The following is a 27,285-nucleotide window of genomic DNA, read 5'->3' on the forward strand; positions in this document are numbered from 1 at the left end:
GGCCTCAGTGCCGCAGCCCGTGTGGTCACTTGGGTTTTCAGGCGGGCTGGGACAGAGCACGTGGGCCTAAGATCTTGTCAGAGTCCTGGAACATTTTTCCTTCAGTATCCTTAAGGTTTCTATGTTATAGTTTCAGGGGACATGATTAAGGGTGGCCAACGAGGAAGTTACAGAATAGTCAATGTTGATTCTGGGAAACCATTAATTACGTCACCATCCCGGGGATGCTAAGTCACTGGGATTGTAATTGTGGCTGGAGAGAAGGACAGTGAACCAGCAGCTGAAATGATTGAGATGGCACAGCCGTGCACCCTGGTCATTGATAGCTCTTCGGTTTCTTTCCAATCCAACCTCTAATTCTTCCTGTTATTCTGAATTATATTTTACGCAAGTTCTCTAGGTTACTCAGAGAAATCTTGGAGTCAAAGGCATTTTTACTTTTAAAGACAATGGATGGTTCTTATTCTATAGAGAAAATGAAAAATTCCGATGTAAATACACAGTTGTGCATTTGTGTATAATGATTTCTTTGCTCTTCGATCTATGAAAGAATGTGTTGAATAATTATGTTTTTAAAATGGTATTTTGAAAAATAACTATTAAATGTTTGAGCTAAAAGATCTTCTACCCTGGGTAGATGTGTTTTAGTGTGTTTTCAACACATTAAAAAAACATAAGACTGTTGATACTGATTTTGTGGCGTGTTTCTCACCCACTGGGCTTGCTGTGGGCGGTAATGAATGCACGAAGTGTTTACAAGCTGAGGGGCTGTCAGCGGAAGCAGAAGTCTCATTGAACTGAGAGCCATAAGAGTAGTGGCCTTGTAATTTAGGGAGAGGCTGGTCTATATTCCAGGTTCTTGGTGGGTGCCGATGGGACCATCCTAAGGGTTTGAAGGAGCACACTGAAATGGACAGGCATCTTCGCAGAGCTAACTGATGGGATGTCACTTCAGATTCCCCTCCTTCCCTCCCTCTGTTTACCAGAAACCGTTTCCCCTCCACCCTCGGTCTCTGCCTTTTGTGATCCTCCTCACCGGCGGTGCTGTAACCACAACCGGCCTCAGCGAGCCTTTAGCAGAACCCTGCAGTCCTGTAGAGCTGAGGCGCTGCAGTCACGTGACTGTGTGCTGTGCAGACCAACGGGCTTCACTGAAGAACTGAGCTGGAGATACCTCGCAGTTGTTCTGAGCCTGAGACACATCTCAGGCAGCAAGAGGCTTCTCGGGGCCATTGCTTTGGTGTCCAGATACAGAGCTAACCCATTCAGTATAAAAAGTAGCACATATCTCCAAGAAACGTCTAGACATGCTATGAAGTACCAGTGTATTTAGCTAATGAATACAGTGAAGGAAATCCATATTTTGCATAATAACATTAAATTCTTTCAATGGCCTATTAGGATCTCAAACAGATTTCAGATTCAGTATATAAATTACTGTGGTTTTTATTCTGATGACAATTTTTAATGTAATTTCCAAATAAATTACATAATTGGAGTCCTCAAGAGAAATATGTAAATATCATGCCTGAATGAGTGAGGGACCACTTGATCATTTTCTAATAAGGGAAAAAATATATATGGTGATGATGCAAGTCTTATTAAGATATATTTACACAGTTGGAAGTCCTTTTAAAAAATATCCTATTTAGAGTTAAAATATCTTCACTTCTAAAATAGCCTCTCTATGTTTTAATAGAGGGGAGTAAGGGAACTCTATTGGGGAGGCAGGTAGTGGGGGCCAAAGTAGATGTCACCTTTCTCATACTTGTCTTTCAGATGGAACCCCAGTGAGCTGGTGGGTTGGAAGAACCAATGAAACACACACTTACTGGGGAGGTTCTCTGCCTGATGCTCAAAAGTGTACTTGTGGATTAGAGGGGAACTGCATTGATTCTCAATATTACTGCAACTGTGATGCTGACCGGAATGAATGGTGATTTCCATATAATTTCCCTGTGCAAACTGTAATTTTTTTATTGCTTAAGTTGTGTACTTTAGGTAGACATTGGACAAGACAGTACAATAAAAAGAATAAAGTATTCCCTAGCAAGTGAAAAGGATAAACTTTGACATGTATGATGGACTTAACCTGAAGCCTAAAATATAAAGGTGGCTATTTCTGTTTACCTATGAATAAATAATCAGACCCATTTTACTCTTCTAGTAAGACAAAAGAGGAATACTAGATTAATGTTTCCCATTCACTGAAAGTAAAGTATCAGGCTTCTTAAAGTTAAGTTTAACCCAGTTAATAAGATAAACCACCCAAGGCTGACCCAGGGCTGTTTGCTGACCCCCCTGATTTCTAGTTGGGTTTTTAAATGGCCAAAGAGAGAAAACTAGACAAGACCTTGAGTCCATGAAAGGGGATATATGGAACATATAACTAACTACCCATAGAACTAGAGATCTCAAAAGGCTACAAACCCAAAGAAAAAGTGAAAAAGGATGAATCTTCCAGTTAGCACTCTAGGTAGAAAAAAAAAAAAAAATAGCTCCCTAAAAGCTCATGTCTACAGACCTGCCCTCACACTGATTTAGCGTCCAGATTTACATGACCTGGATGATCCTTGAATTAAGTACACATGGCCACAGGTTGGAGGCACCAATGGCTTATCGTTGAATTACATGATATTTTTGTGCAGGCCTCACAGGATTCCCACAGATAAAATGCTACCGAACATGAGCTCACAATCCAGTGTTACATACAACACTGCAGAAGAGAAGTGGAGGCAGAAGAAACCACAAAGACAGATTGGATGCCTAAAAATCACAGATGATGGATACATTAAAAACATAAGATAAAATAAATATGTGAGCTGTCTGAAAAATAAACACTGGCATTGAAACATGGGAAAACAGTCATATACTACTAACAGAGATGACTGGTTTACAATAGAGCCAAATGAAAGTTTAGAAATGAAAACATTATCATTGAAATTTAAGACTTGTTGGACCATATAATAGACACAAATGATCAGAAAATTGGTGAAATGAAAAAATACATGTAAATAAAGGACAGAATAGAGCACAGAGAAACAAAGTGGTAACTAAGAAAGTAGTGACATAGAGGAATGGTGTGGAGAAGACTGAACATGTGTCTGACTAAGTTTCAAAAGAGAAGATTGAAGATAATTAAGAAGAGGCAGTATTCACATAGCTGAGAAATTTCCAGATTTGAGAAAGTACTAGAATAACATGCAGGATAAATTAAAATAAATCCATATCTTGACACATGGTAAAATCAAAGAACACTAAAGAAAACGTTGAAAGGAGCAAAGAGTAAGGGAAGACTCTTAAAAAGAAAGACAGCTAGACAGACAGCTGACCTCTGCTCAACAGCATGGATCTACGCCCACAGGCGGGACACTCCCTTCATGGTGTGAAAGTAAAGCAACTGTCAAATTCTAAGTGTTCACTGTTTTCAAAAGTGAGTTAAAATGAAGATGCAGACAAACATATTCTGAAGAAATTTACCACCAGCAGACTCCACAAGAAGTCTTAAAAAAACATTTTTAAGAGTAGTTTTCAGAATGAAAGAAAGTGATCTTACAAAGAAAGTCTCAGATGAAAGCAGGAATATTGAGGAAAGAAATTTATAAACTCAGAGGTTAAAAAATAAAACAGGTAAATACCAGACACAAATAACATATAACTATATATGGAATTGAAACGTAAGAAATCTGATTCTATTAACAAAAACGATTGTGCTTTACAAAGGAACTAAAAGAATGTTCAGAAATGAAAATGTCATTGAAATCTAAAACTTGTAAATATTTATTAGCATTACATTGCTTAATGTATAGGCATTACAATTTTAAGTGTAACTTCTAAAAGAATAGAAACAGAGCATGTAGTATTCAAATCAATAGAGGAAAGAAAGAAAAAATGGGATTTTAAAAATTTAATTAATCCAAGAGAAGATAGCAAATAAGATTTTTAAAAGAAGAGGAAGCAACAAGTATGAAATAAGATCAAAATGTATGAATAATCGTGCACAATAAATGCTACAAAATATCCATTTAAATCCAGATATGTCATGTTGAATTAAAACCAAGTATATCTTGTTTGTATACCTAGAAATATTGAAAATAAAATGCTAGAAAAAAATTTTACCAGGAAAATATACAAAAAAGTAAGTAAATTTTAAAAGTCTTAATGTGGACAAGATTACTATTATTATACTGACACTTTTTAATTGCACCGGAAAACACTAATAATCCTAAACTTGTATGCGTCTAATAAAAATGACTCAAAATGTATATAGAAAATTATTGACAGAACTGAAAGAAGAAACTCACAAATCAACCATGATAGGAAAATGTTTAAACATACATCTGTTAGTAATTGGTAACCCAAGCAGACAAAAATTAATAGGATATAGATATTTTTTAAATGAAAACTGACAGCTTGATTTGTTAGACACATAAAATTATAGAATACATACTTTTCTCAAGCACAATAGCACATTTTTGCAAACTGATTTCCCTTATGTTCCATAAAGCAAAACAAAGTTTTACAGTAGTTATCACACGGACAGTTTCTCTGATTATAATGCAATTGCGTTGGAAATGAATAATAGAATGATAATATATATGGCAATTCAAAACAAAAAAAATGAAAACAAGGAAATAAAGATTGCATTATTCATAGAGAATGTGATTGTCTACAAAGAAAACCTATGAGTGTCTCAGACAATTCTGAAGAGGGAAACAAGGAGTGGGGACCAGCCTTACCAGACTGAAGATGCTGCAGTAATTAATACAGCCTGGGTTTGCCAATGAGATAAGCAAAAGCACAGCGGAACCCAACAGAGAGCCCAAGCGTTTTCAAAACATGGAATTCTGGGTGATGATAATTGTGTTGTCACCAGTCCCTTTTTCTACCGAACAATTATAAGACATGAAAGTTGACCCAATATTTCTACCCTGTAGCTTTCTCAACAACTCAAAGCTCTGTTATATCTCAAACACGACTACTGAAAATGAACAGTAAGAATAATTTCTAGAGCACTAGGGACTAAAACAAAAAGGAGGTGATTTGGAAGTTCTCTTACTGAAAGTTTAAAACTTATGAGAAATTATCATGTCTAGATATTCAATGTTTACAAATTTGGGGGAAAAAATAGAGAAGCGAGAAAAAAACTGAGATATGACTATAGATTAGGCAGTTCAGAATGAACCTGGTGGCCATGGCAATTAATAATATCTTATGTAAAAGTGTGGGCAGTTGGGAATGGCTGGTATTAATAAAAAACTTTTAAATACGAATTGCTTAAAATTCCCTCAGATTCAGGAAGGCACTTTGCAAACAACAAAATGGAAAAGACTCTATTATAACATATGACTTCATACACACAACATGAATTAATGATTTTCCTTCAGTGCTTTCAGGCTCTATTTGCACTGTCAAGTGATAAAAACAGAATTAAAGTGTAGTTTTTCACTACATTAAAAAGTGTAGCTTTTAAATTGTTCTTTGAAATTCAAGAATCTTCAGTTAAGTAATGCACTGACATTTTTCTTCTAGGGTATTCTACCAAAATAGCAATCACATGAATTAAAGTACTTATTTGTAACATTTATCGATATTTAATACCAGGAATTAATTTTGTGCATTATCCCCACATTTATAACAAAATTAATACCCAGACTGGCTTCCCATAATCCAGTGGCACCCTCTGGTTTGTGACAGCCATTCCCAGCAAAACCAGGTGTTATGTCATTGGGGTGACCTGCCTGTGTAACTCCATCTGCAGGGATCACAGGGGCTTACCCAGATAAACCCAGGTTGTTTTATTTAGTCTGATTTTTGTAAACAACCTAATTCAAAAACATTGTTGTTTAACTTTCAAGATATGTACTCCATATCTTACCATATGCACTGCCAGTCACTGTGTCAAAATTTTTAAACAAAATAAAAATCTTAATAATTAAAAAATTTCCACTTTAAAAGAACATTTTAATGCCTAAACAGGATTGTAATGGTTAACTATTAGGTTATGCAGGTTTTTGAGGCAGCAAAGCTATTAGTCTGAAACCTATGAAATTGCGATTTTTTTGACCTGCAAAAACAGCAGATTCTAATGCTTCGACTTACACATGAAGGAGTCAGTGGTGGCTTTGTAATTGTTAGGAATTAAAACTAACAAGGTTCTACACCGGTACAGGTCGTCAGAATGATAAATTAGACAAACTATTATTTGTCCATAAATCAAAAGTTCACATGTAATTGAAGTATACAAGAAAAAAATATGAACAGCTTTTAAAGTGTAGAAAATCTCCTTACTTTGTCTAGAGAAGACATTGGGGTGCAGCCAGCTTACCACCCAGTCCTCTGGCCCCTCATCCAGTCCTTGTTGTCTTGCAACCACAAACATTAATGCTTCCCCAAATATCACTTACATGGTGATATTCTTATTGTTGCTATTGTTATTATTTATAATGTCCACTAGGTTTCCTGGGGACATCGATGGTGGCTTTTATGTCCACATCCCCAAAACACAGGGCCTCGCAAATAGAAGATGTGCAGTACACATTAGTCGCATGAATGGATGGTGACAGTCACCGACACAGCACCTCTCCATGCATTACCCACACACTAATGTTAAGAATGCATCGTGTCACACTTACATCTTGGTTTTGAATCAACATTTTGCTTTGTCTTTGTTTTTAAATTTATGGCATCAACAAGTAAGGAAATGCCTAATAACCATGATAGGCATTTCTGAACCTTTAGTAACAAAAATTCTGACAATTGAAAATCGAACTCTTGTCAGTCAGGTGTTTTTTCAAGGCGGGTTGCTCTTCCATTGTAAGTTCTGCTTTTAAGTATTACACGGGGGCTAAAATGGAAAGAGCAGTGAGTGCTTAATCACCTTGAAAATGTAATCGCAAGCGTGTGCCCATGACCGAATTTGGGACCTGCCAGTTTTCTACTCTGTGGACAGGGAGATGGACAATGGCCTCTGGTCCTCAGACGACCTCATTAAATACATTTCTATATCTGTAAATGTTCAGATGAGCCGTTTGATTTCCCTGCTGTTAGGCATTTACAAATTTAGCTTAATACTACTTGAATTGCAATAAAAGACTGTTACTTCTCTGTATGTTATTTGGAGGAAGGTAAAGGTGGTTGTGTTTGTGTTCTAGGACCAGTGACACAGTCGTCCTCTCCTGTAAGAAGCACCTGCCGGTCACTCGAGTTGTGATGACAGACGCAGGCCGACCACATTCTGAAGCAGCCTATACACTGGGGCCTCTGCTCTGCTGGGGGGACAGTAAGTAGTGGCAGGAGGAAGCATCTTGAGTCCTGACAATAAATGCAGATCAATGTTTCATGAGAAATTTAGCTGCGTGGGTTCACAAGAACGCTGTCTCTCTTGATAATCTATATTTCATGAGGGGTATATTAATTTATAAAATAAGTGTATATTGTCATCTTAATTGAGAAAAATATATTGCCTCTGGATTATGTGTCTCTTCTATAGTATCTAATTCAGATTACTGCTGTGAAGTCATGGAATCAACTGAAATATTGTCACCTGGTCAGCAAACATTTAATATTTACCTACTAGTATAAAGCACTTTGCTGCATACTAAGATGTCTAAAATTGGTAAGATAATGAGAAAATGAGAGGACCGAACCTGTCTAATGTACCTGTTCATTAATGCCTCCTTGCAATTATGAGTGTTTATGTAGGAAAGTTTCCAAGTTTGGCAAAAGACAAATGAAAGTTGAATGAACCTGAGACAGGATAAACTTAAAGAAATTCATGTCCAGATACATCATTATCAAACTTCTGTAAACTAAAGACAGTGAGAAAAATTTTGAAATCAGCCAGAGAGAATATGATGCATTATCTATAGGGGAACACCAATTTAAATGACAGTGAATTTCTCATCAGAAATGTACCGGCTATAGGAAGTGGCAAAACATTTCTCAAATGCTGAAAGTAAAGAATTGCCAGTCCAAAATTCTATATTCAGCAAAAACATCCTTCAGGAATGAAAGTTACATAAAGAAATTCTCAGATGAAGGAAAATTGAAAGCATTCATTACCAGAAAGTATGCTTTAACAGAATTTCTAAAGGAGGTTTTTCCAACAGAAGGAAAATTAGCAGAAGGAAATTTGGGACATCAGGAATAAAAAATCAGCATTAGACATGGTAAATATTTGAGTAAATATAATATACCTATAGGGACGGAATCCCAGAGAGCAGTTTCCAGGCTCTTGACCTCACATGGAAAAGTGCTGACTCTGGTAGTAGATGGCCATCAGCTGTGACTAGTTGGCCATCAGCTGTAACCAGTTAGCCATTAGCCACTAATATAACTGCTGTAGCTAAGCTAGCAAGTGCGGACTGAGGCTAGCAAGTATGGTTAGCAAGTGCGGATTGTGGATTCTGGATCATGTTAATCCTACTTCCTGTGTCTCGCCCAGCCCCCAGCAAGACTGGGGTGCAGGAAGACCCCTCATTGGGGTACTGGTGCATGTTTGCTTTTGTGTCTCAACCAGCTGCCATCAAGAATATAGTGGTACGAATCCCTATCCGTGGCTCCGTTGGTGTTCCTTTTTGGCATCGCCTTATCCTGCGGTCTTGTGCCAGGGGGAGCAGGAGCTGAGTCCCTGCATTACAGGGTCTCAACCAGCACTGGGAATAGGAAACGCAATTTACCCGGGAGAAACATGACCCCTCGATAAATTAGTTGTTCTCTCAAGCCTCCGGATGGCATACCATCCTCTTGGCCATGGCGAGAGTCACCTGCCTTTTGGTAGTCTGCTGTTGCCATGGGCTCCTAGAGTTGTGGACATCTTATACCATGGCCACCACCCACTCGGACACTTGGCGCAGCAAGCAGGATTCCAGCCAGGTAAGAATGATGTCTGACTCTGGGCAGGAGGACATGGTGCCCAGTGGCCACTGTTCTCAGGAGTTGGACCCCTGTGGAGGGGTGGGAAGATGTGGACGGTTCCCCAACCAGCATAGGCAGAAGAAAGTGAAGGTCCTTGCAGCCGTGTGGGCTGGGAACTGCCTGCTGAGGCAGCCCAGGTGCAGGAATTGTGGTCCCAGGAGGAAACACTTGCTGAGTCCTTGGTGGAAGATGCGGGTGAGGTCAAGGTCATCCCTCACCCCCGGGTTGGGGAGGACTTGGAGCCCTCGCCCTGCAGAGGGCACACGTTGTGAGGCCAAAGCACAGCCTTGGCGAATGACTGTGGACTATGGGAAATTGCCTTCCATCCCTGATTTGATGGACCGCTGGACTCTTTGCTTGGGAACGTACCACCATGTAGTGGAACTGGCGGATGTTTGCTTCCTGTGTCTCATCGGGCTGCCAGCAAGACTGTGGTGCAGGAAAACCCCTTGTTGGGGTGCTGGCAGTTGTTTACTTCCTGTGTCTCGCCCGGCCACGAGACTGGTGCAGGAAGACCCCTTGTTGGGGTGCTGGCAGATAGTTCCTTTTTGTATCTGAACCGGCCACCATTGAGAGTATGTAAGCACCTTGAATGTGAGCCACTATTGTTCCAGCACAGTACCCTGAGAAACCTGGCTGTGCCCAGGAAGTCTGGCTGTGCCCAGAAAGTCTGGTGGTACCCTGAGAACTCTGGCTGTACCCAGGAAGTCTGGCTGTGCCCAGAAAGACTGGCCGTACCCTGAGAAACCCTGGCTATACCCAGAAAGTAGGTGGACATAGAGGGACACCCCCTGGGACTTTACTTGAACTGGACTGAAACTATTTCTTGTGAGCTGGGTTCCTGGAACAAGGCCCCTCGCAAAAGATGCTGGTTCCGTAGGGTGTGAGGCAAGACTCTGGAGGGGTGGCGTGTAGGGATAGAGTCCCAGAGAGCAGTTTCCAGGCTCTCAACCTCACGTGGAAAAGTGCTGGCTTGGGTAGTAGATGGCCATCAACTGTGACTAGTTGGCCATCAGCTGTCACCAGTTAGCCATCAGCTGTAACCAGTTAGCCATTAGCCACTAATATAACTGCCGTGGCTAAGCTAGCAAGTGCAATTGTGGCTAGCAAGTGTGGTTAGCAAGCAGATTGCAGTTAGCAAGTGAAGATTGTGAATTGTGTATCGTGTTGATCCTGTTTCCTGTGTCTCACCTGTCCGCCAGCGAGACAGGGGTGCAGGAAGACCCCTTGCTGGGGTGCTGGAGGATGTTTGCTTTTGTGTCTTGACAAGCTGCCATCGAGAATATAGTGGTATGAACCCCCTATCCATGGCTCCATTGATGTTCCTTTTTGGCCTCACCGTGTCCTGTGTTCTTGTGCGGGTAGTGGGAGATGAATTGCTGCATTACAATACCATTCTTTTATTGAGTTATTTTAAATATATTTCAGGGTTGAAAGAGAAAAATACAACATTATCTCATATGGTTTTTAATTTACATAGATGTAATACATGTGGCAACAACACAAAGGGGACTGGCTAAAAGGATGAAATTGATGGTAAGGTTTTACAAACCACTTGAAGTGGTAAAGACAGACTCTAAGAAGACTGTAAAGAATTAAGTATATATATTATAATCCCTAGGACAGCCAATAAAGAAACCACTATAGACAAATAAAAATAGAATACTAAAAAATGTTTAAGTAAAAGGAGACAGAAAAGGGGAAACAGAAGAACAAAAATTAGAACAAACATGAAAAAAATTATAACATGATCTAAATTCATTGTGTCAACATTTGCATTTAATGTAAATGGTCTAAGCAAACTAAAAGATACATTGTAATGACTCAACTATATGCTGTCTACGAGAAACTTACATCAAATATAATGACATAATAAGTTAAAAGGATGGAAAAAAAGATATACTACACAAACACTAATTGAAAGAAAGCTGGAGTTTCTAAATTAAAATCTTTGCTTGAAAGCAAAAAAAAAAAATTGATACAAAAAGGGGTCAAGAAGACAAAAATCTTAAATGTGTATGCTAGTAACTGAGCTTCAAAATACATAAAGCAATAACTGACAGGATATAAAGGAGAAATAGACAAATCCATAATTATAATAAGAGAATTAAATACTCTTCTCATTAACCTGTGGGACTAATAGAGGGAAAATCAGCAAGGATATAGAAAACCTAATTATCACCACAAACCAACTGAATTTAGTTGACATTTATAGAACACTCTACCAAAAGTAGAATATACACTTTTTTCAAAGGCCCAGGATCTTTAACCTAGATACAGCATATCCTGTGTCATAAAACAAACTTTAACAAATATTAAATAATTCAAATCATACAAAATACATTCTCTGACATAACTGAATTAAACTAAAAATAACAAATGTAGTGAGAAATTCTCAAAACACTTAGAAATTAAACACCAAACAAATAATACATGAGTCAAGGTTTCAACAAGTACTATAAAGTATACTGAATTGAATGAAAATGAAAATAAAACATATACTGTGGGATGCAGTTATAGCAGTGCTTAGAGGAATACTAAATGCTTACATTATGAAAGAAAAATATCTCAATTCAATAATTCAAGCTTTCACCAAAGGAAACCAGAAAAAGAAGAGAAAAACAAACTTAAAGCAAGCAAAAGGAAGGACATAATAAAAATAAGAACAGAACAGAAATCCATTCAATTAAAAGCAAAACACAATAGAGATTAAAAAAACAAAAACGATTCTTTTTTTTAAAGTCAATAAAACTGCTAAACTTTAAAAAAGAGAGAAGATAAAAATTACCAACATGAGGAATGAAAGTCACTACAGACCCCACAGACATCAAGAGTACAATAAGGATATACTACAAACACCTTTACACACATGAATTCTACAACTTAGATGAAATGGGCAAATTCCTTGAAAACCACCAAATTTCGAAACTCACACAAAATGAAACAGACAATTGGAATAGACTTAAAAATATTAATGGAATTGAATTTTTACTTAAAATCTTCCAAAAAAATATATCCAGACCACGATGATATCACTGGTGAATTCTACAAAAGAAGAAATAACACCATATCTACACAATCTCTTCCAGAAAATAGAAGAGGAAATTATTTCCAACATTTTATGAGGCCAGTAATGCCCAAATACCCTAATGAAACAAAGAAAGTGCAAAATAAAAAATAATAACTACAGATAATGTCATCATGAGATGCAAAAATCCTCAACAAAGCATTAGTAAATAATCCAGGAACATTTAAAAGAATCATCAACTGGGGTTTATCCCAGGCTGATTCAGTATTTGAAAATCAATCAGTGTAATCAAACATATTAAGATTCTAAAGAAGAAAAATCATGTCACATGCTTTTTTCTGCATCGATATGAACATGATAATTTGAATTATTATACCAAATTCAACATAATTTATATTATAATAGCATACACAATAAAAATTTTTAGCAAACTAGGAATAAAAGAGAACTTCCTCTGCCTAATAAAGGGTATATATGCAAAACAGCTACCAACATAATTGTTGGTGAAAAACTGTGCTCCCCCCCTAAAATTGGTAACAAGATAAGAATATCCAATTTTACCACTTCTATCATACTGGAAGTCCTAGCCAGTGCAAAAATGTAAGAAAGGAAATTAAGTGCATACAGCTTGGAAAACAAGAAAGAAAACTCTATTCACAGAAACACCGTATTTCACCCAAAATAAGACCTAGCCGGACCATCAGTTCTGATGAGTCTTTTGGAGCAAAAATTAATATAAGACCTGGTCTTATTTTAATATAATATAAGACCGGGTATAATATAATTAATATAATATAATATAATATAATATAATATAATATAATACCCGGTTTTATATTAATTTTTGCTCCAAAAGACCCAGTAGAGCTATTGGTCTGGCTAGGTCTTATTTTCGGGGAAACATGGTATGTATGATTGTCTACCCAGAAAATCTCAAGGACTCTACCAAAAAAAAAAAAAAAAAAGGACTAGAACTAATAAGTGAACTCAATAAGATTGCAGAATACAAGGTCAATACAGACAAATCAATCATAAATGCTAGCAATGCACAATTGGAAACCAAAATTTACAAGACAGTATCATTTTTAACAGCTCCAAAAATGTAATACTTAGGCATACATCTAACAAAAACATGTAGAGGATCTGTGAACTAAAAACTACTAAATGCTGAAGAAAAAAATCAAAAAGTCTAAATAAATGGAGAGAGATACTGTATTTATAGATTGGAAGACTTAACATAGGAAAGATGTCAGTTCTCCCCAAATTGAACAGATACTTCATGAAAGAGGATATAAGAATGGCAAATAAGTACATGAAAAGATGTTCATCAGCTGATAGGGAAGGCAAATTAAAACCATCACACCAATTTAAATTGCTAAAAAAAAAAAAAATACTAACAATACCATGTTCTGGTGAAGATATGACACAACCTGGATCTCTTATACATTGACAATGGAAATTAAAAATGGCATAGCCACACTGGAAAACTGGCAGTTTTATAAGGTTAAACATATACTTATGAGGTGTGATCTAAAAATAGTGAATGTTTAAATAAAAAAATTATTATACTAAAAGACACATTGTCATTAAGCCCCCTCAAAATACGTCCCCTTGTTTCGAATACACTTATCCCATAGTTCTTGCCACTTTCTGAAGCAGTTCTGAAGTCCTCTTTCATGAATGTCTTTACTTTGTCCTCCATCATGACAACGCTCGGTTTCACACATTGCTTCTGGTACGGTAATTTCTGTCAAATAAAAATATAAGTGTGTCCTCATCCACCTTATTCACCACATCTGGCACTGTGCAACTTATGGCTCTTTCCCAGTCAAAATGACCATGAAAGGTAAACATTTTGAATCGATTCAGGACATCAAGGCAGCCAAGACAGCACAACTAAAGACACGAAAGAGGACTTCCAGAACTGCTTCAGAAAGTGGCAAGAACGATGGGATAAGTGTGCAAAGTGAGAGGGAGTATTTTGAGGGGGATTAATGGCAGCATGTCTTTTACTGTAATAAAATTTTTTTTAATTTAAACATTCCCCATATTTTTTTATCACACCTTATACCATATGATCCTGAGACGTTGAATTCTCCTGAGTATTTACCCTAGAGAAATGAAAATCTACCTTCACACAAAAACCTTTACACTAATGTTTATAGCAGCTCTATTTGTGATTGATCAAATCTGGAAACAACCATAGTATTCTTAAATGTGGACAAATAAACTGGTGCATCACATGATGGAATAGTACAGTACAATGGAATGGACTTGAATGAGTCTCAGAGGCTTTATGCTGAGTGAAGGAAGCCAATCTCAAAAGGTTACACGTACTGCATGACTCCATTTATGTGACGTTTGAAAAGGGGAAGCTATACAGATAGACTAGATCATGGCTGCCTGGGCTTAAGGTAGGGGGAGGGTGTGACTGGAACACAATAGCAGGAGGGAGTGTTTGGGGTGATGGAAATGTCCTTTATCCTGATTTTGCTGGTTACACAAATCAGTGCATGGATTAAAATTCACCCCCCAAAGTCAATTTTACTCTATGATAAGTTAAGAAGTAATATTGTTCTTAAAACAAAACACAGGCCATTTCCCAAGTGATTATCCCTTCACTCAGTTGCAGCCATGTCCGGAATCTTAATCCTTGAAAGAATCACTACTTGGACATACATGTCATGGCTACATGTTCAGAAAAAAACCAAAATGAAGGTTTACATAGATAATTAATGCATTTAATGAAAAAAAAAAAAAAACACGTCGGAATATAAAATATAATTTTATTTTGTTTCTTTATTTCACTGTCTTTTTTTAAATTTTTATAAACAGAGTCATTTTGGAATTCTGCTTCCTTCAATACTGAGACTTCATACCTGCATTTCCCTACATTCCGAGAAGAGCTTAGCGCTGATGTATCTTTCTTTTTTAAGACGACAGCTTCTTCTGGGGTGTTCATAGAGAATTTGGGGATCACAGACTTCATCAGGCTCGAGCTACGCGGTGAGTCGCCCACTCTGGACAAAGCCACGGGTGCTCAGCAATAGAGAGTAAAACAATGATTCAGGAAACACACAAGTTTGTACAATTTTGTGCTGCCTTAACTCGATGTGCAAGCACGACATTAAACCAAACTGGTCAAATAACTGTTTACTAAATTACAAAATTATTTGACATTGCTGACTAGTCACATTGTTTATTCATGTTTGCAAAGCTCAGTTCCTTACTGTCATTATTTCACGGAGGGTTTTATAACTCTATGAAGATTTAGGGCCGCGGGGCCCGGCAGCGCGGCGCAGCGGGCCCACAGGTGAGCGGGCGCGCGGCTCCTGGGAGCGGGGCGTGCGCCGCGGTGCTGCTGCCAGAGCTGGGGGCGCGCCGCCTCCTGTGGCATCCCCCGCCGACCCGGTGTTCTTTCTTAACGGCACATCGTGGGGCTGGGAGGGCGTATAGGCGAGCCAGGCGCTGCAGCTCTTCCTGGCCTCACCTAGCTGGTGTGGCCCTCGGGCGGCTGGCTGACCCACACACGTAAGGGCTGGGCGCGCGCCCTCCTCGGCCTGGTGATCTACCTGCTCCGCCGGCTGGACTGCCCGCTGGCCGCGCCCCGTACGCGCGCGCCACCGGCCCCCACGAGTCCGCCCGATCCGCCTGGACGTGTGCGCGGTCAAGGCCAACCTCTTGCCTTTCGGTGCCGCCCAGGTTAAAGATCGAGGTCCAGAAACCACAAGAAGCGTCTTGAATTGGTTTTACTAGAGCATGCATCTGGGAGCAGTCGTTTTGTTAGGAGGCACTGCCTGCTTTCGGCAGAACCGGAGCTTGGGGACCAGATATGCCAGCCCCACTGTGCCTCGGCGTGTGCTCGCTAATCTTCCTCTGCGGCCAGAGCTTTTCCATCACCAAGCCCTCCCACCCCACGGCAGCGCCTTCGCTAATATGTTAAGGATACTGGCACGTTTGCGCCGGCCCCAGAAGCGAACTGGAGGATGCAGTGTGGTGGTGAAGGAAAGCAGTGGACTGTTCCAGCGAGCTTCTCATCAGTCTGTTTACGGCAGATGTCTCGTGGAGGGCCATTGGTGGAAGACATCGCGGGAGACGTGAAAGCTTTGGTCAAGATTATCCCTGTTTTCTTGGCTTTGATACCTTACTGGGCAGTGCTTTTTCAAATGGAGGCAACGTATGTTTTACAGGGTCTTCATTTGAAAAGTCCAGAAATTACTAGTATTGTAACCACTCCATACATTTCCAGCAGCCTGGCTGAGCACGTTTGATGCAGTGCTCATCCTCCTGTCCATTCCCTTCAAGGATAAGCTGGTTGATTCCACTTTGGGAAGAAATGACTTATTCCCGTCGCCCTTAGAAAGGATCGCCATCGGAATGTTCTGTGTGATGTGTTCTGTCTTCACTGCTGGCATTTAGGCAAGTAAAAGATCGGACCTCGCAAAGAGAAAACCATTAACCAGTCCATTAGAAATGTGTATTTTGCTGCTGACTTGCTTATGTAGTGGAGGGTCCCTCAATATATGCTGTTTGGCATCAGTGAAATATTTGCAAGTATAGCAGGTCCAGAATTTGCATCCTCTGCAGCGCCCAAGTCCACGCAGAGCGCCACCATGGGCTTGTTCTTTTTCTTCTCTGGTGTCGAGTCCTTCCTGGGCTCCGGACTGCTGCCGCTGGTATCCATCAAGGCCATCAGGTGAATGAGCAACCGCACAGACTTTGGTGATAAAATGGCTGCTATTTGAACTATTTTTTATTCTGGCTGTTACTCAAGAAGCTGCCCTCCTGCTTTTCTTTATTATTTCTGTGAAATACAAGTGTTAGCGACCAAGGGCAAACGGGAGGCCCAACAGTAGGAGGGCCTGACATTTCTAAAGTCAAAGTCAGGTCCCTTAGAGAGATGGTCCCTGGAAGTGACTGGCTGGGTGCACTGAGGAAGGCAAGATTTTAAATTGCTGTAAATGTCTGACTTTCCTAAAACTTGCATGACACCTGGACTGGTTTCTCCTTTTCGTCTACCCAGAGGAATTAGGTTAAGTGCCTTACTGTGGTTTGTCTCGGTTATGCTGGGCTCTCCTGAAGCAGAGACACAGAAGTACATTGCTTCTCATCAGCGAAGATCTCTGTCCATCTTGCAGCTGGCTTCCTCTTTGACAAAACCCACAAATGGAGATTGCTTAGTCTTGGGAGACTACACATATCTTGGTTAATATCTTAGTATTTTAAACAAATATTATCATTTCCTTCCCACACACCATATGATCTTGTCTTTTTGATTAATAAACTTCTACTTATATTAAAGGATGGGAGTGTTTATTAAGAGAGAAAAGTGTGGTCAAGTGCTGCAAAGACTTTAAATGAAGGCCATGTTTATGGTTTCTTTCCTAAGCCACACATCTTGCCATTGCAAGTTCTTTGATACAGGGCGGTAGTAAATATGTTTATCTGCTGCTTCAGAGAATACTTGGTTTTTAAACTATTGACATTGCTTTTTTTTTTTTTTTTTCTTAAGAACATGCATCCAGAAGTATTTAAGACCATGTGTCCTATCTCAAGCTGTAAAACAACTTAAAGAGTTTGATTTTGGGTACCATTGTGACTAAAGACCGATCGTGGGGGGGGGGGGCGGTGTAAGGAGAAGATTCTTTTGAACAGAATTAATGTAATGAAAAATAATGGAAAGTGTTAAATGTGAACTTGAACAGTTTGGCTAGTCACCAAGTTTTAGATTGTCAATTTTTACATGTATGTGGGGGTTCTAATTTTGTTAAACTATTCTTTATTTGTTACTGTAAGAAAATACTATATGAAGATTTAAACTACCTTTAAATAAACTCACTTATAGGTGTGAAACCAGATAACATGTTAGTTTTCTTTATGTAGGTAAATATCTCTGCTGCTTAGGCTTAGCAAGATAAATAGTAAACTCTGAGGAAGAATATGTTAAAATCAGCTGTTTTTCTTCCTCTGGGACACAGATTTATTTCGCCCTCCTATCCAACTCAGAATGACACTTGTCTGTATCACTGTGTAATGACCAGTGGGGAAAAGAAGGAGGAGGACACGCTAGAGAGGGGCTAATTGATTTATTTAGCAATATCTAATCAATTTAGTTAGCAATATCCAATAGCAAAAGACAAAGGTAATTAATAGAATATGCTAACAACAGAAAGTAAAGGTGGTTAAGACTAAACTATATACATTGATAACAATGTCATGTCAAAGGAATATACATACATATAAGTTTAAGAGACCTCAACATATGTTTACTATTGATCAAAAGTCACTTGGCTAAATACACATGTAACATCAATAAGGAGTATACAAAAGCAGTAATAAACTCTATAGGAGAGCAACTATTACAGTAGATGCCCAAAGCTCACCAAACCATAGGAAAAACAACACTGGAACAGTGAGGAATCAAAACCTTGCCAGGTCAGCAGCTGGGAAAGCTAAGATGTCTCCCACTGCTGCTTGCTAGTTCCCAAGAATGTTACTGCTGTTGTTTTTGTTGTTGGTGGTGTTGTTCCAGGAAATTAGGGCATCTTTTGATGCTGCAAGCTGCAAGCTGCGTATAGGTTTCTAAAGATGCTAGAATGATGATAACTTAACAACAAAAGAAGCCTTTATTGTCCGTTGAGCAGGTGACTATCTCTTACTCTGAAAGAATCCACTCCTGAAAAGCAGTCCTGAAAATAGTAAATCTTCTGAATAGCAATCTCTTGAGACAGCAATCAATCAATCCCTATGTCACCTGAAGTCTGTCTTATGCACTTTTTCAGGTGTACCTTAGAGCCAAGCTCCTTGTTACTGCCTCCCCCTCTGGGAATGGCCAGTTCCGGGAGGGTCTGCCAGTTACTGTGACAAGAATATTGCTTATCCAGCCGAAGGGCTAGTTGATCCGGACAAGCAATATCTACTGTTCCTGCTTGAGACCATCAGCCCAAGGACTTCCAAAGCCTGGCAATATGCCTGTCACGTCGTCCTGATATAACTTAACTACTACTTTACTTCATCTGCTGATGCAGGCGAAACAGACAGAAAGCAACATCATCTCGTATCTCCCCTACTCGGGAGAATGAGACCAAAGGGGGAATTTACTCAACCCCCAATCACAGCACAGACTTCTTTTAACCCTAAGCTAACCATCACCTCACATGCAGTAACAAACAAAAGCTAATAGACAAAAGTTAACATCAAACAATGAAGGCAAATTTTCTTCAATATCTTCCCTACACACTGTCACAACATGCTTTCTTAAGGAGCATGTCATGGTGCTTTTCTCATGTCTACTCGGGACTAAATTTTCTCCCCTGTGAATTAATTTGAGCAATTTTTGTATCTCTGTTTCAAGCTCCTGCAGAAGTGACCTTTTCCTTTGATGTGGGGAATGGGCCTTGTGAGGTCACAGTGCAGTCTCCCAGGCCCTTTAACGACAATCGGTGGCACCATGTGAGGGCAGAGAGGAACGTCAAAGAAGCGTCGCTTCAAGTGGATCAGCTCCCGAGCAAGACCCAGTCTGCGCCTGCTGATGGGCACACCCACTTACAGCTCAACAGCCAGCTCTTTGTGGGTGAGTCTTGTTGTCCTGTAGCCAGGCTGTACTGAGTCAGAGATGGACAGAGAGAAATCGTAACTATAAAAGCGGTCATGATAGCAAGTGCAGTCAACTACTCAGTCAGCACATGTACCAAGAGCTCAGTATTTAGTATTTCTTTCCATTGATTACTGTACCCAATTTATAGATAAGATAGTGGAGGCTCAGAGAGATCAGTGACTTGCCCACAGAAACTGAAATGAAAGAGGAATCCAGACCCATGTTGGACAGATTGCCGAGCTTGCACTCAATACCGCAGATGATTTGTGTTTGTTTCAGTTACGTCTTATCAATACTATTTACAAAACAGTTAGCAATGTTTAGTCATTTTTCCCATTTCACTTCTCAGTGCAGTTAAAGAACTGGCTTTGTAATTGGGACAGAATCTTCTGTGTCCCTTAACAATAGACCATAGGAAACCAGGTCAGCAGAGGCAGCCCCCTGTGTCTGCACAACAAGACTCAGCCCAGAGCCTGGCTGCACTCAGCCCTGCCCCCTCCTCTGCTCTCTCACTGCAAATGTCATATTCAGAGCCCGGCTGGCTCTTTACCCTCACAGCCCATTCTGTAAAGACTAAAGCTCTAGTTAGTGGAAGGCTTCCCTTTAATCTACTTGCTTATTTTTCATTATTGCTTATTTTTCCCAAAGGGAGAAGAAATATGTTTGCTACATTACTTTCCAGACAACTGTATTTCAATTTGGAAACGAAACAGATTAAGGAAGTAATTCTCACTTGGCGATTTCTCATGTGTTTTAAAGTAAATAAGGACACAGTCCAATTAAAAATTGATATAAATCACAAATTAACAGTCTGCTTTGCCTTAGGATACCCACAATATCCATAAAACTCATCTCCAAGCAGCTGCTAGTTCTGAGTCAAGGCATCACTTCACGTCATCAAACTGACGATCAAATTAAACAATTTTGTTTTCTGATATATAATCCTGAGCATGAATTAATGTAGTTTCTAGGCACAAAATTTGCATGAAAATCTACCTAGAATCAGCATCCCCACGAGGATAATGTTTCAAAAGCCTAAGAAGTTAATTGAAAATTCAGATTTGCGGTATCTACTCCAGGCCCACAGAGACCTAATCCCTGGGGATAAGCCCCAAACCTGTTTTCAGCTTGTACTCTAGGTGACTGCTATGCTCCCGTATTTGAGAATAGGCTCCCATGAGACATGATAGAAATAGAGAGAGGTATGTATTATTCAGTTAATGTCACACCACCTTACTTCAGAGCCAACAGGATGGAGTTAGGAAGCCTTGAGGTCTTAGATTTTGGTTTCCCCCTTCTAGCTTCTCTTTCTTTGCTCCCTCTTCAATTCCTTTTCACAGCTGTATTATTGAGAGCTCTTCTAAGTAAGAATTAGTATTACACATATATGCAAATGTATAATATACATTATATATTAAATATGAATATTTTATATTGCAAAGATTTTCAATTATATAACCATTATTATACATATCATTGATTTTAGATTTAAACTTTAAAAATCATTGGTGATCTTTAATTTGTTCTTTATAAAACAATGAGTGGAAAAATCTTTTGAAATATAACTTGAAATATTTTTAGAATAAATATTTACCAAGTTCAACTTAAAACAATATTTTTGTTAATGTTTAGTCAGTGTCATTCGATGAGTCTTAATATTTGATCACAGCCTATGTTTTCAAAATTCTATTTGTTCATAAAACTTGTAACACATTACTTTTTGGACATTATCTATGTGGCCTCCATTTGACATAGAGAGGAAATCTAGAGTTAGAGTCCAGGACTGCGTTTGCTTTTGCAATGTTTCCCTTGTAGGTGGGACAGCAACCAGACAGAGAGGCTTCCTGGGATGCATTCGGGCCCTGCAATTGAACGGGCTGGCTTTGGATTTGGAAGAAAGAGCCACGATGACACCCGGAGTGGAGCCAGGGTGCCCAGGACACTGCAGCAGCTATGGACACTTGTGTCGCAATGGAGGGAGCTGTAGAGAGAAACGCAGAGGTGTTTCTTGTGACTGTGCCTTCTCTGCCTATGATGGGCCGTTCTGTGAGAATGGTGAGTGTGACTGAGGAGTGTTACAGGGAAATGATGCCGGTCTTAAAGACTATGAAGATCGTTCCTGTAAAGGAAGGATATGGTGATTCTCCGTGCTAGCTGAAACAGAATTGATTGTTTCTGTCTCAAATCCCTCTGCCTAACTGGGGAGGAGGTATGGTTCTATGCTTGAGAAGTCGGTAACCGCCTCTGTTATTAATAGATGTGGTGTCAGTCCTCTCTGGATTTCTCAAAGGACCTCTGTGCAACAAACGCCCTGAGGAGAACAATACCTTTAACTATACATGTGCGCTGGACATCTGATTTTATATAAATCTAAGATGAGCATTTGGGGAGCAATAATCTTTTTACTGAATCCTGGGTGATGGAAGTGGGGGGGTTAGTCATCTTTTTACCCATACTTTTTTTAATGTTATAACTTATAAATTAAAAAGAAAACAACAGCAAAGCATGCTGTTATTTCTCTCTTGAGTTATTTAAGGATTAGAAATATTCTTTAAATATACATAAAGCAAAACCCTTGCACTTATACAGAGGCTGCCAAAAAATGTATACATGTTTTAAGAGAGGGAAAAAAAAACTATTAAAATCGTAATACTCGATATATACCAATAGCAAAAGATGATACAAGTCACGTTTGACTTCTGCAATTACAAGCGGTGCTCAAAGTGGTTACGTAAGTGTCCAGGCACTCCTGATTATGGCGAACTACTGCTTGAGCAATGTTGACCAAAGTGTCCACCTGTATACATTTGTTTGGCAGCCCCAGTATATTGCAATGTTGATGTAAGACACGCCCAAAACTGCAGAGCAGTTTAATGAGTTGATTTGAGCCAAACTGACAGTTGCTGGGAAGCAAAATCTCAATGGATAAGAAAACGCTTCTGAAAATGGCAGTTTCGCAGCTTATTTTATACATTAGAATCAAAGAAGGAGACATAAGGAGGGTTACACAAAATCAATCAGTGGTATATTATTAAGAGGGTGGGAAAAAGCAAAGCTGAGAAATCTCTGGGATTGGATGAAAGGTAAAATGGAGAGACAGATGCTTCTTTTACATTGGTGGGTACAGGATAGTTAATAGCATTTTACAGCACATAGAGATGGTAATTGGGACAAGAACAACAATGAGGGATTCTGTAGTTTCCTGCTCTGGTGAGGTGGGTTGTGTCCTGAGGGGTCCGGAAAAGGGGATGACTGACTTTCCAAGGGCATGTCACCTTAGGTGCAAAAAGACAATAGACAGGCTCACTTACAGTAAAGATGGTTACAAAAAGACAATAGACAGGCTCACTTACAGTAAAGGAAGTTACAGGCCAAGGACGTGACTACCAGCCATGATCCGCTTTCAGTTAGGAATTTTTATGTTAAGATCATATATATGGTTAGTTTTGGTCGCTGAGATTATAGGGCCTGCCTTGCAGGCATCCCCTGAGCTTGTCAGGTTTAGTATGTGGCCCCTTATCATCCATACTAACAAACAAAAATGGGTGTCATTCCAGAAATTTCTGCGTATTTTGGAAGTGGCTCGTCAGTTACCTACAATTTTCAAGAACATTACAACTACACCTACAGTCAGAACTCCAGCTCCTTTGTGGCCTTGTTTCCTGAGGACTTGACACTGACCAGGGAAACGGCCACACTGAGCTTCCGGACGACAGGGACGCCCAGCTTACTGCTCTACGTGAGCTCCTTCCAGGAGGAGTACCTGTCAGTCATCCTCGCCCCCAATGGTGAGTGTCCTTAATGTAAGAACAAGAATGACTTCAACACTTAGGACCATCATGAATGGGCCCTTTCGGTGCTAAGCTACAAACCAGGAAACAAGTGCACACCCTCTCATGTTATTTGGGTGCTTTTACTTTCTTTATAACCCCAAATTTTATCACTAAAGTTAACATTTCAATGACTAAATTAAGATGCTTTTCTCCCATAAAAGGTTGATCATTTTATGTATTTGATTTGCAGCTATGCTTCTTGTTATTGCTGAAAGGTCTTCTGTACGTGAATAAATTAGTCTTGCAGTTCATTCTGAAATATATTACCTCATTTTATACATGGAAGATATTTCCTCTTCCTAAGTGAAGTAAAGAAGTACATTAAGCCATCTAAAAGCCAGTATCCATATGCATTAGATTGTTGTTTCCTCATCAGTGGATGAGAGTCATTTGTGTCATATTTACATACAAAGGAAAGTGGAATGAGAATCACCCAATCTGTGGCCACTGGGACTTTCTAAGCCTTTTCCAATTGCAGAACAAAACCAAACTTTAAGCTTCCTCACAGACAGTGAGGAGACAAACTTAACTTCTGGAAAAGCTTTCCAGTCTTTGAGTCCACTGCCTCTGTTGTAGGCAGTAAGGGAGTTGGAGGGTAGAGGGCACACCTGTGAAGGGGAGCAGTGTGTAGATTGGGAGATTTGATATTGTGGCAAAATCACTCTTTTCTCCGTTTTTTGATTATGGCATAATGTTAGGGAAAAATTATGGTTGTGTAAAAAAATTTGATTATACAAATGTCAGCAATACATTAAAATGCATTGAAATGTCACATTAGAAGTTATGCTTATAGAAACAGAATGTTAATGCAATATTGCTTGAGGTTTTAGCATTTAATAATATGAATACCACATGAGTTAACTTACAACCTAGTTTGGAGTTTCCATATGCTTAACTTAAACTTTTTCCTTTAGTTAAGGAAATGGAAGAACTTTGAAAAGAAGACCCTGTGGTGTTGAATTTTAAAGTAGTGTAATTGGATCCTGAATTTGGCCCTGGAATAGCACATAAATAATCACTATTCCAGGAAAAGTGACTGGGTACACTCAAATAAATGCTCAATAGATTCAAATTGCATTAAGTAATAAAAATAAAATGTGTGTTGGAAGCTGCATGGACAGCTTTTACAGAAGTCTATTTTAGTTAAAAATGTTATTTCTCTTTTTCAGGAAGTTTGCAGATCAGGTATAAATTAGACAGACGCCAAGAACCTGATGTTTTCAACTTTGGTGTCAAAAGCCTGGCTGATGGGCAGCTTCACCAGGTGACAATTGACAGAGAAGCAGCAGTGGTCTCTGTAGAGGTAAGGGCCTGAGTTCAGCAACAGGGACGGGAATCAAAATTGTGCTGCTCAGATCAGAATGTAAAACCTAACGCAGAAATTTAATAATAAATCCTCGCAAAAGAGATATACATTTGGCCCTGTCCTTTCCTAAGTCTTGCTAGGACAGAAAATGTAGTCAGATGTTTTGTTCTGTTTAGCAATGTTTGTGTGTTTAGCAAGAGACCATCAAAGTTATTATTAGTTTGTGACCATTTAAAATACCCAGCTGTGCTCATTGGTATTTTACTTGGTAGGGAAGTGCTGTCTAGTTTATCATAGTGATAATTCCCATTGGATTACAAATAACAAATGTTACAGAAATTTAAGTACAGGAGAAAGATAAGATCTTGCTTAAAGTGGGAATACATTTTAAAAACATCAGAGTATTTAAATCATGCATTGTCCTGGCTTTTAAAAAATAACCTTTAATATAGTGAATCTGTACGAATAATAAAATTTTCTGCTCCTGTTACAGGTTACCTTTTGAAATAAGTCAAAGCTGTAAGGTTTAAAATAACATATTGCATCTCTTTGTGGATTTTACCAATCTGAGGAAAAAGGATAGGTGGAGTGGAATTTGAGATATTATAAAAATTGTTTATAAAAAGTTTTCTCCTTTAACCTTTGTGATAGCAGGAACATATGGGTTATTTTTATCTTTTTTTTTTTTTTTTTTTTTTTTTTTTTTGGGCCCTCTCTGATTCCCATTCCCTGATCATCAAAATTGTTTGCCATTTTGATTTTTGCTTCTCGTGGGACATTTAATAGGTTAACCAGAATGCAAGGAGAGAAGTCATCCTGTCGTCGGGGACAGAATTCAATGCTGTCAAATCCCTTACATTGGGGATGATTTTAGGTAAGTGGCAGAAACAGTGTTTCCCACATGACATGAATGGGAAGTGTTAGGTTGCAGACCAGGAAGCATTCATCATGCTGAAAGCAGCTCCCTGTCATACTCCTGATTTCCCAGTGAGTGGCAGTCCCGGCAGAAGCTGTCCTCTTATCTGAGTGTACATGTAAGCATGAGTAAGTGCTGCCTGTCTGCGGAGCATGAGCCATCCTTGAAAAATGCCTCCATGCTGACCCTCTTACTTGGCAATCACTCATAATGAAACTTGGCATTTCTCTAATAATTCAGAAAAGAGGAAATCAAAGAAGATATCAATTATATATTAATCAGGTCAAATGCAGAAATTACTTACTGATAAAACTTAGATTTGCATCTTAAAGATAAAGAGACTATTTTCTTTAAGCAAATGAATCAGCTTTGGGATGTGGCCTGGGCTGAGGTGATATGTGGTCTTGCTCTGAGCTGCTCTTGTAAAGTCATGCCCTAAATGTCACCCAAACATTCTTTATGGCTGCCAGTCATTCTCCATACAAGCACCAAAGTAAAAACATACTTTACAATTTAAGTATCAAAGTTTTTATGTCTTTATTTTTCCCCTTGTCACTAGGAATTAATTGAAATAAAAACTTGGAAGGTATTTCTTTTCTTTGTGATCATATATAAACTACACATTTCATTGATATTTAAATGTTATTTAGGGGGAAATCATCATGTGGTGTGTTTATTATTCCTGCTCTGGTACTTGACACTCATCTGCTCTATTTTCCCCTAAATAATGGATAGAATCTTTGTTACCAATTCAGCCATCTATACATTGATTCTTTTGGTCATTTCTTCTATCATATATATATATATATATATATATATATATATATGTATGTATATATACACACACACACACATTTCTTCTGTCATATACACACACACACACACATTTTTTCTAACGTATATATATCAATAGATGTAGATTTACCAACTTGAGAATGTTAGAGAAGGTACATGAATGGATGTTCAAAGAGAAGCATAGTAACTACTAAACCGATCACATCTTTCAAACAGATGATGAACAATAAAATTAGAACTTTGTGTTTTTCAGACAGAGAAAATTTTACAAATCCTAGTGCTCCCCCAGGGTGCTCTGTGGGTGGTAAAAACAAATGGGTAACATTTACATGGTTCAGCCCAAGGGAAAGGTTTCAACTGGTCATCTGCTGTTTAAGATGCAGATGAAGCCATTAGGAGGGTGCAGAATTCTTTGCTATTTAAATTCTATTTAAAACAGTGGCATAGTATAGAAAACCACAAAGACAATTGAAAGAAACTGCTTCCCCAACTTTTACCTATGCGAAGAACAGTATACATTTAGATAGAGAAGGTTATGAGATTCCTAAAACTTCACAGACCAAATTGAGTTTTAGAGAACAGTGGATGGAGACCATCCTTGGCTGACAGCTGAACTATATTATAATTGTTTATAACATCCTAGTGAAGAAGAATTTGCTCCTTCTTTTATCTGACGTTGAGCTCTACTCTCTGCCCTGGCTGATGGTTTCTATCCTGGGTTGAGCAAAATGAGTAGTTGATCATCTCGGGTGTGCCAGCCTGAGAGCTGTGCTTCTGTGGAGGGTGTGCGGTCGTGAGTGGAATGATGGTTCTCTCTCCCAGAAAGCTGATCTCTTCTTGGTTGCCAGAATAGATGTCTGTGTGTACTCTCTTCCCAGCTATGAGGACAGA

At 39.0% G+C, this 27,285-nt stretch overlaps 1 protein-coding gene and 1 pseudogene across 2 annotated transcripts in view; both read left to right on the forward strand.

Annotated features, from left to right (window-relative positions):
* LOC109437996 (contactin-associated protein-like 3) overlaps window positions 1-27,285 on the forward strand; it is a 193,858-nt gene that overhangs the window by 147,341 nt on the left and 19,232 nt on the right. For both annotated transcript variants that reach the window (XM_019717553.3, XM_019717554.3), the window contains exons 14-21: window positions 1,780-1,936; window positions 7,155-7,282; window positions 14,783-14,953; window positions 19,302-19,520; window positions 21,360-21,599; window positions 23,102-23,332; window positions 24,547-24,680; window positions 25,470-25,557. In XM_019717553.3, the coding sequence (XP_019573112.3) occupies window positions 1,780-1,936; window positions 7,155-7,282; window positions 14,783-14,953; window positions 19,302-19,520; window positions 21,360-21,599; window positions 23,102-23,332; window positions 24,547-24,680; window positions 25,470-25,557 (1,368 nt within the window). The remainder of the gene's footprint in view (window positions 1-1,779; window positions 1,937-7,154; window positions 7,283-14,782; window positions 14,954-19,301; window positions 19,521-21,359; window positions 21,600-23,101; window positions 23,333-24,546; window positions 24,681-25,469; window positions 25,558-27,285) is intronic.
* LOC109437995 (solute carrier family 15 member 4 pseudogene) lies at window positions 15,059-16,813 on the forward strand (annotated as a pseudogene).

Source organism: Rhinolophus sinicus, chromosome 16 (genome assembly GCF_057876585.1).
Source record: "Rhinolophus sinicus isolate RSI-liver-muscle chromosome 16, RSI-T2T, whole genome shotgun sequence".
Lineage (NCBI taxonomy): Eukaryota > Metazoa > Chordata > Mammalia > Chiroptera > Rhinolophidae > Rhinolophus > Rhinolophus sinicus.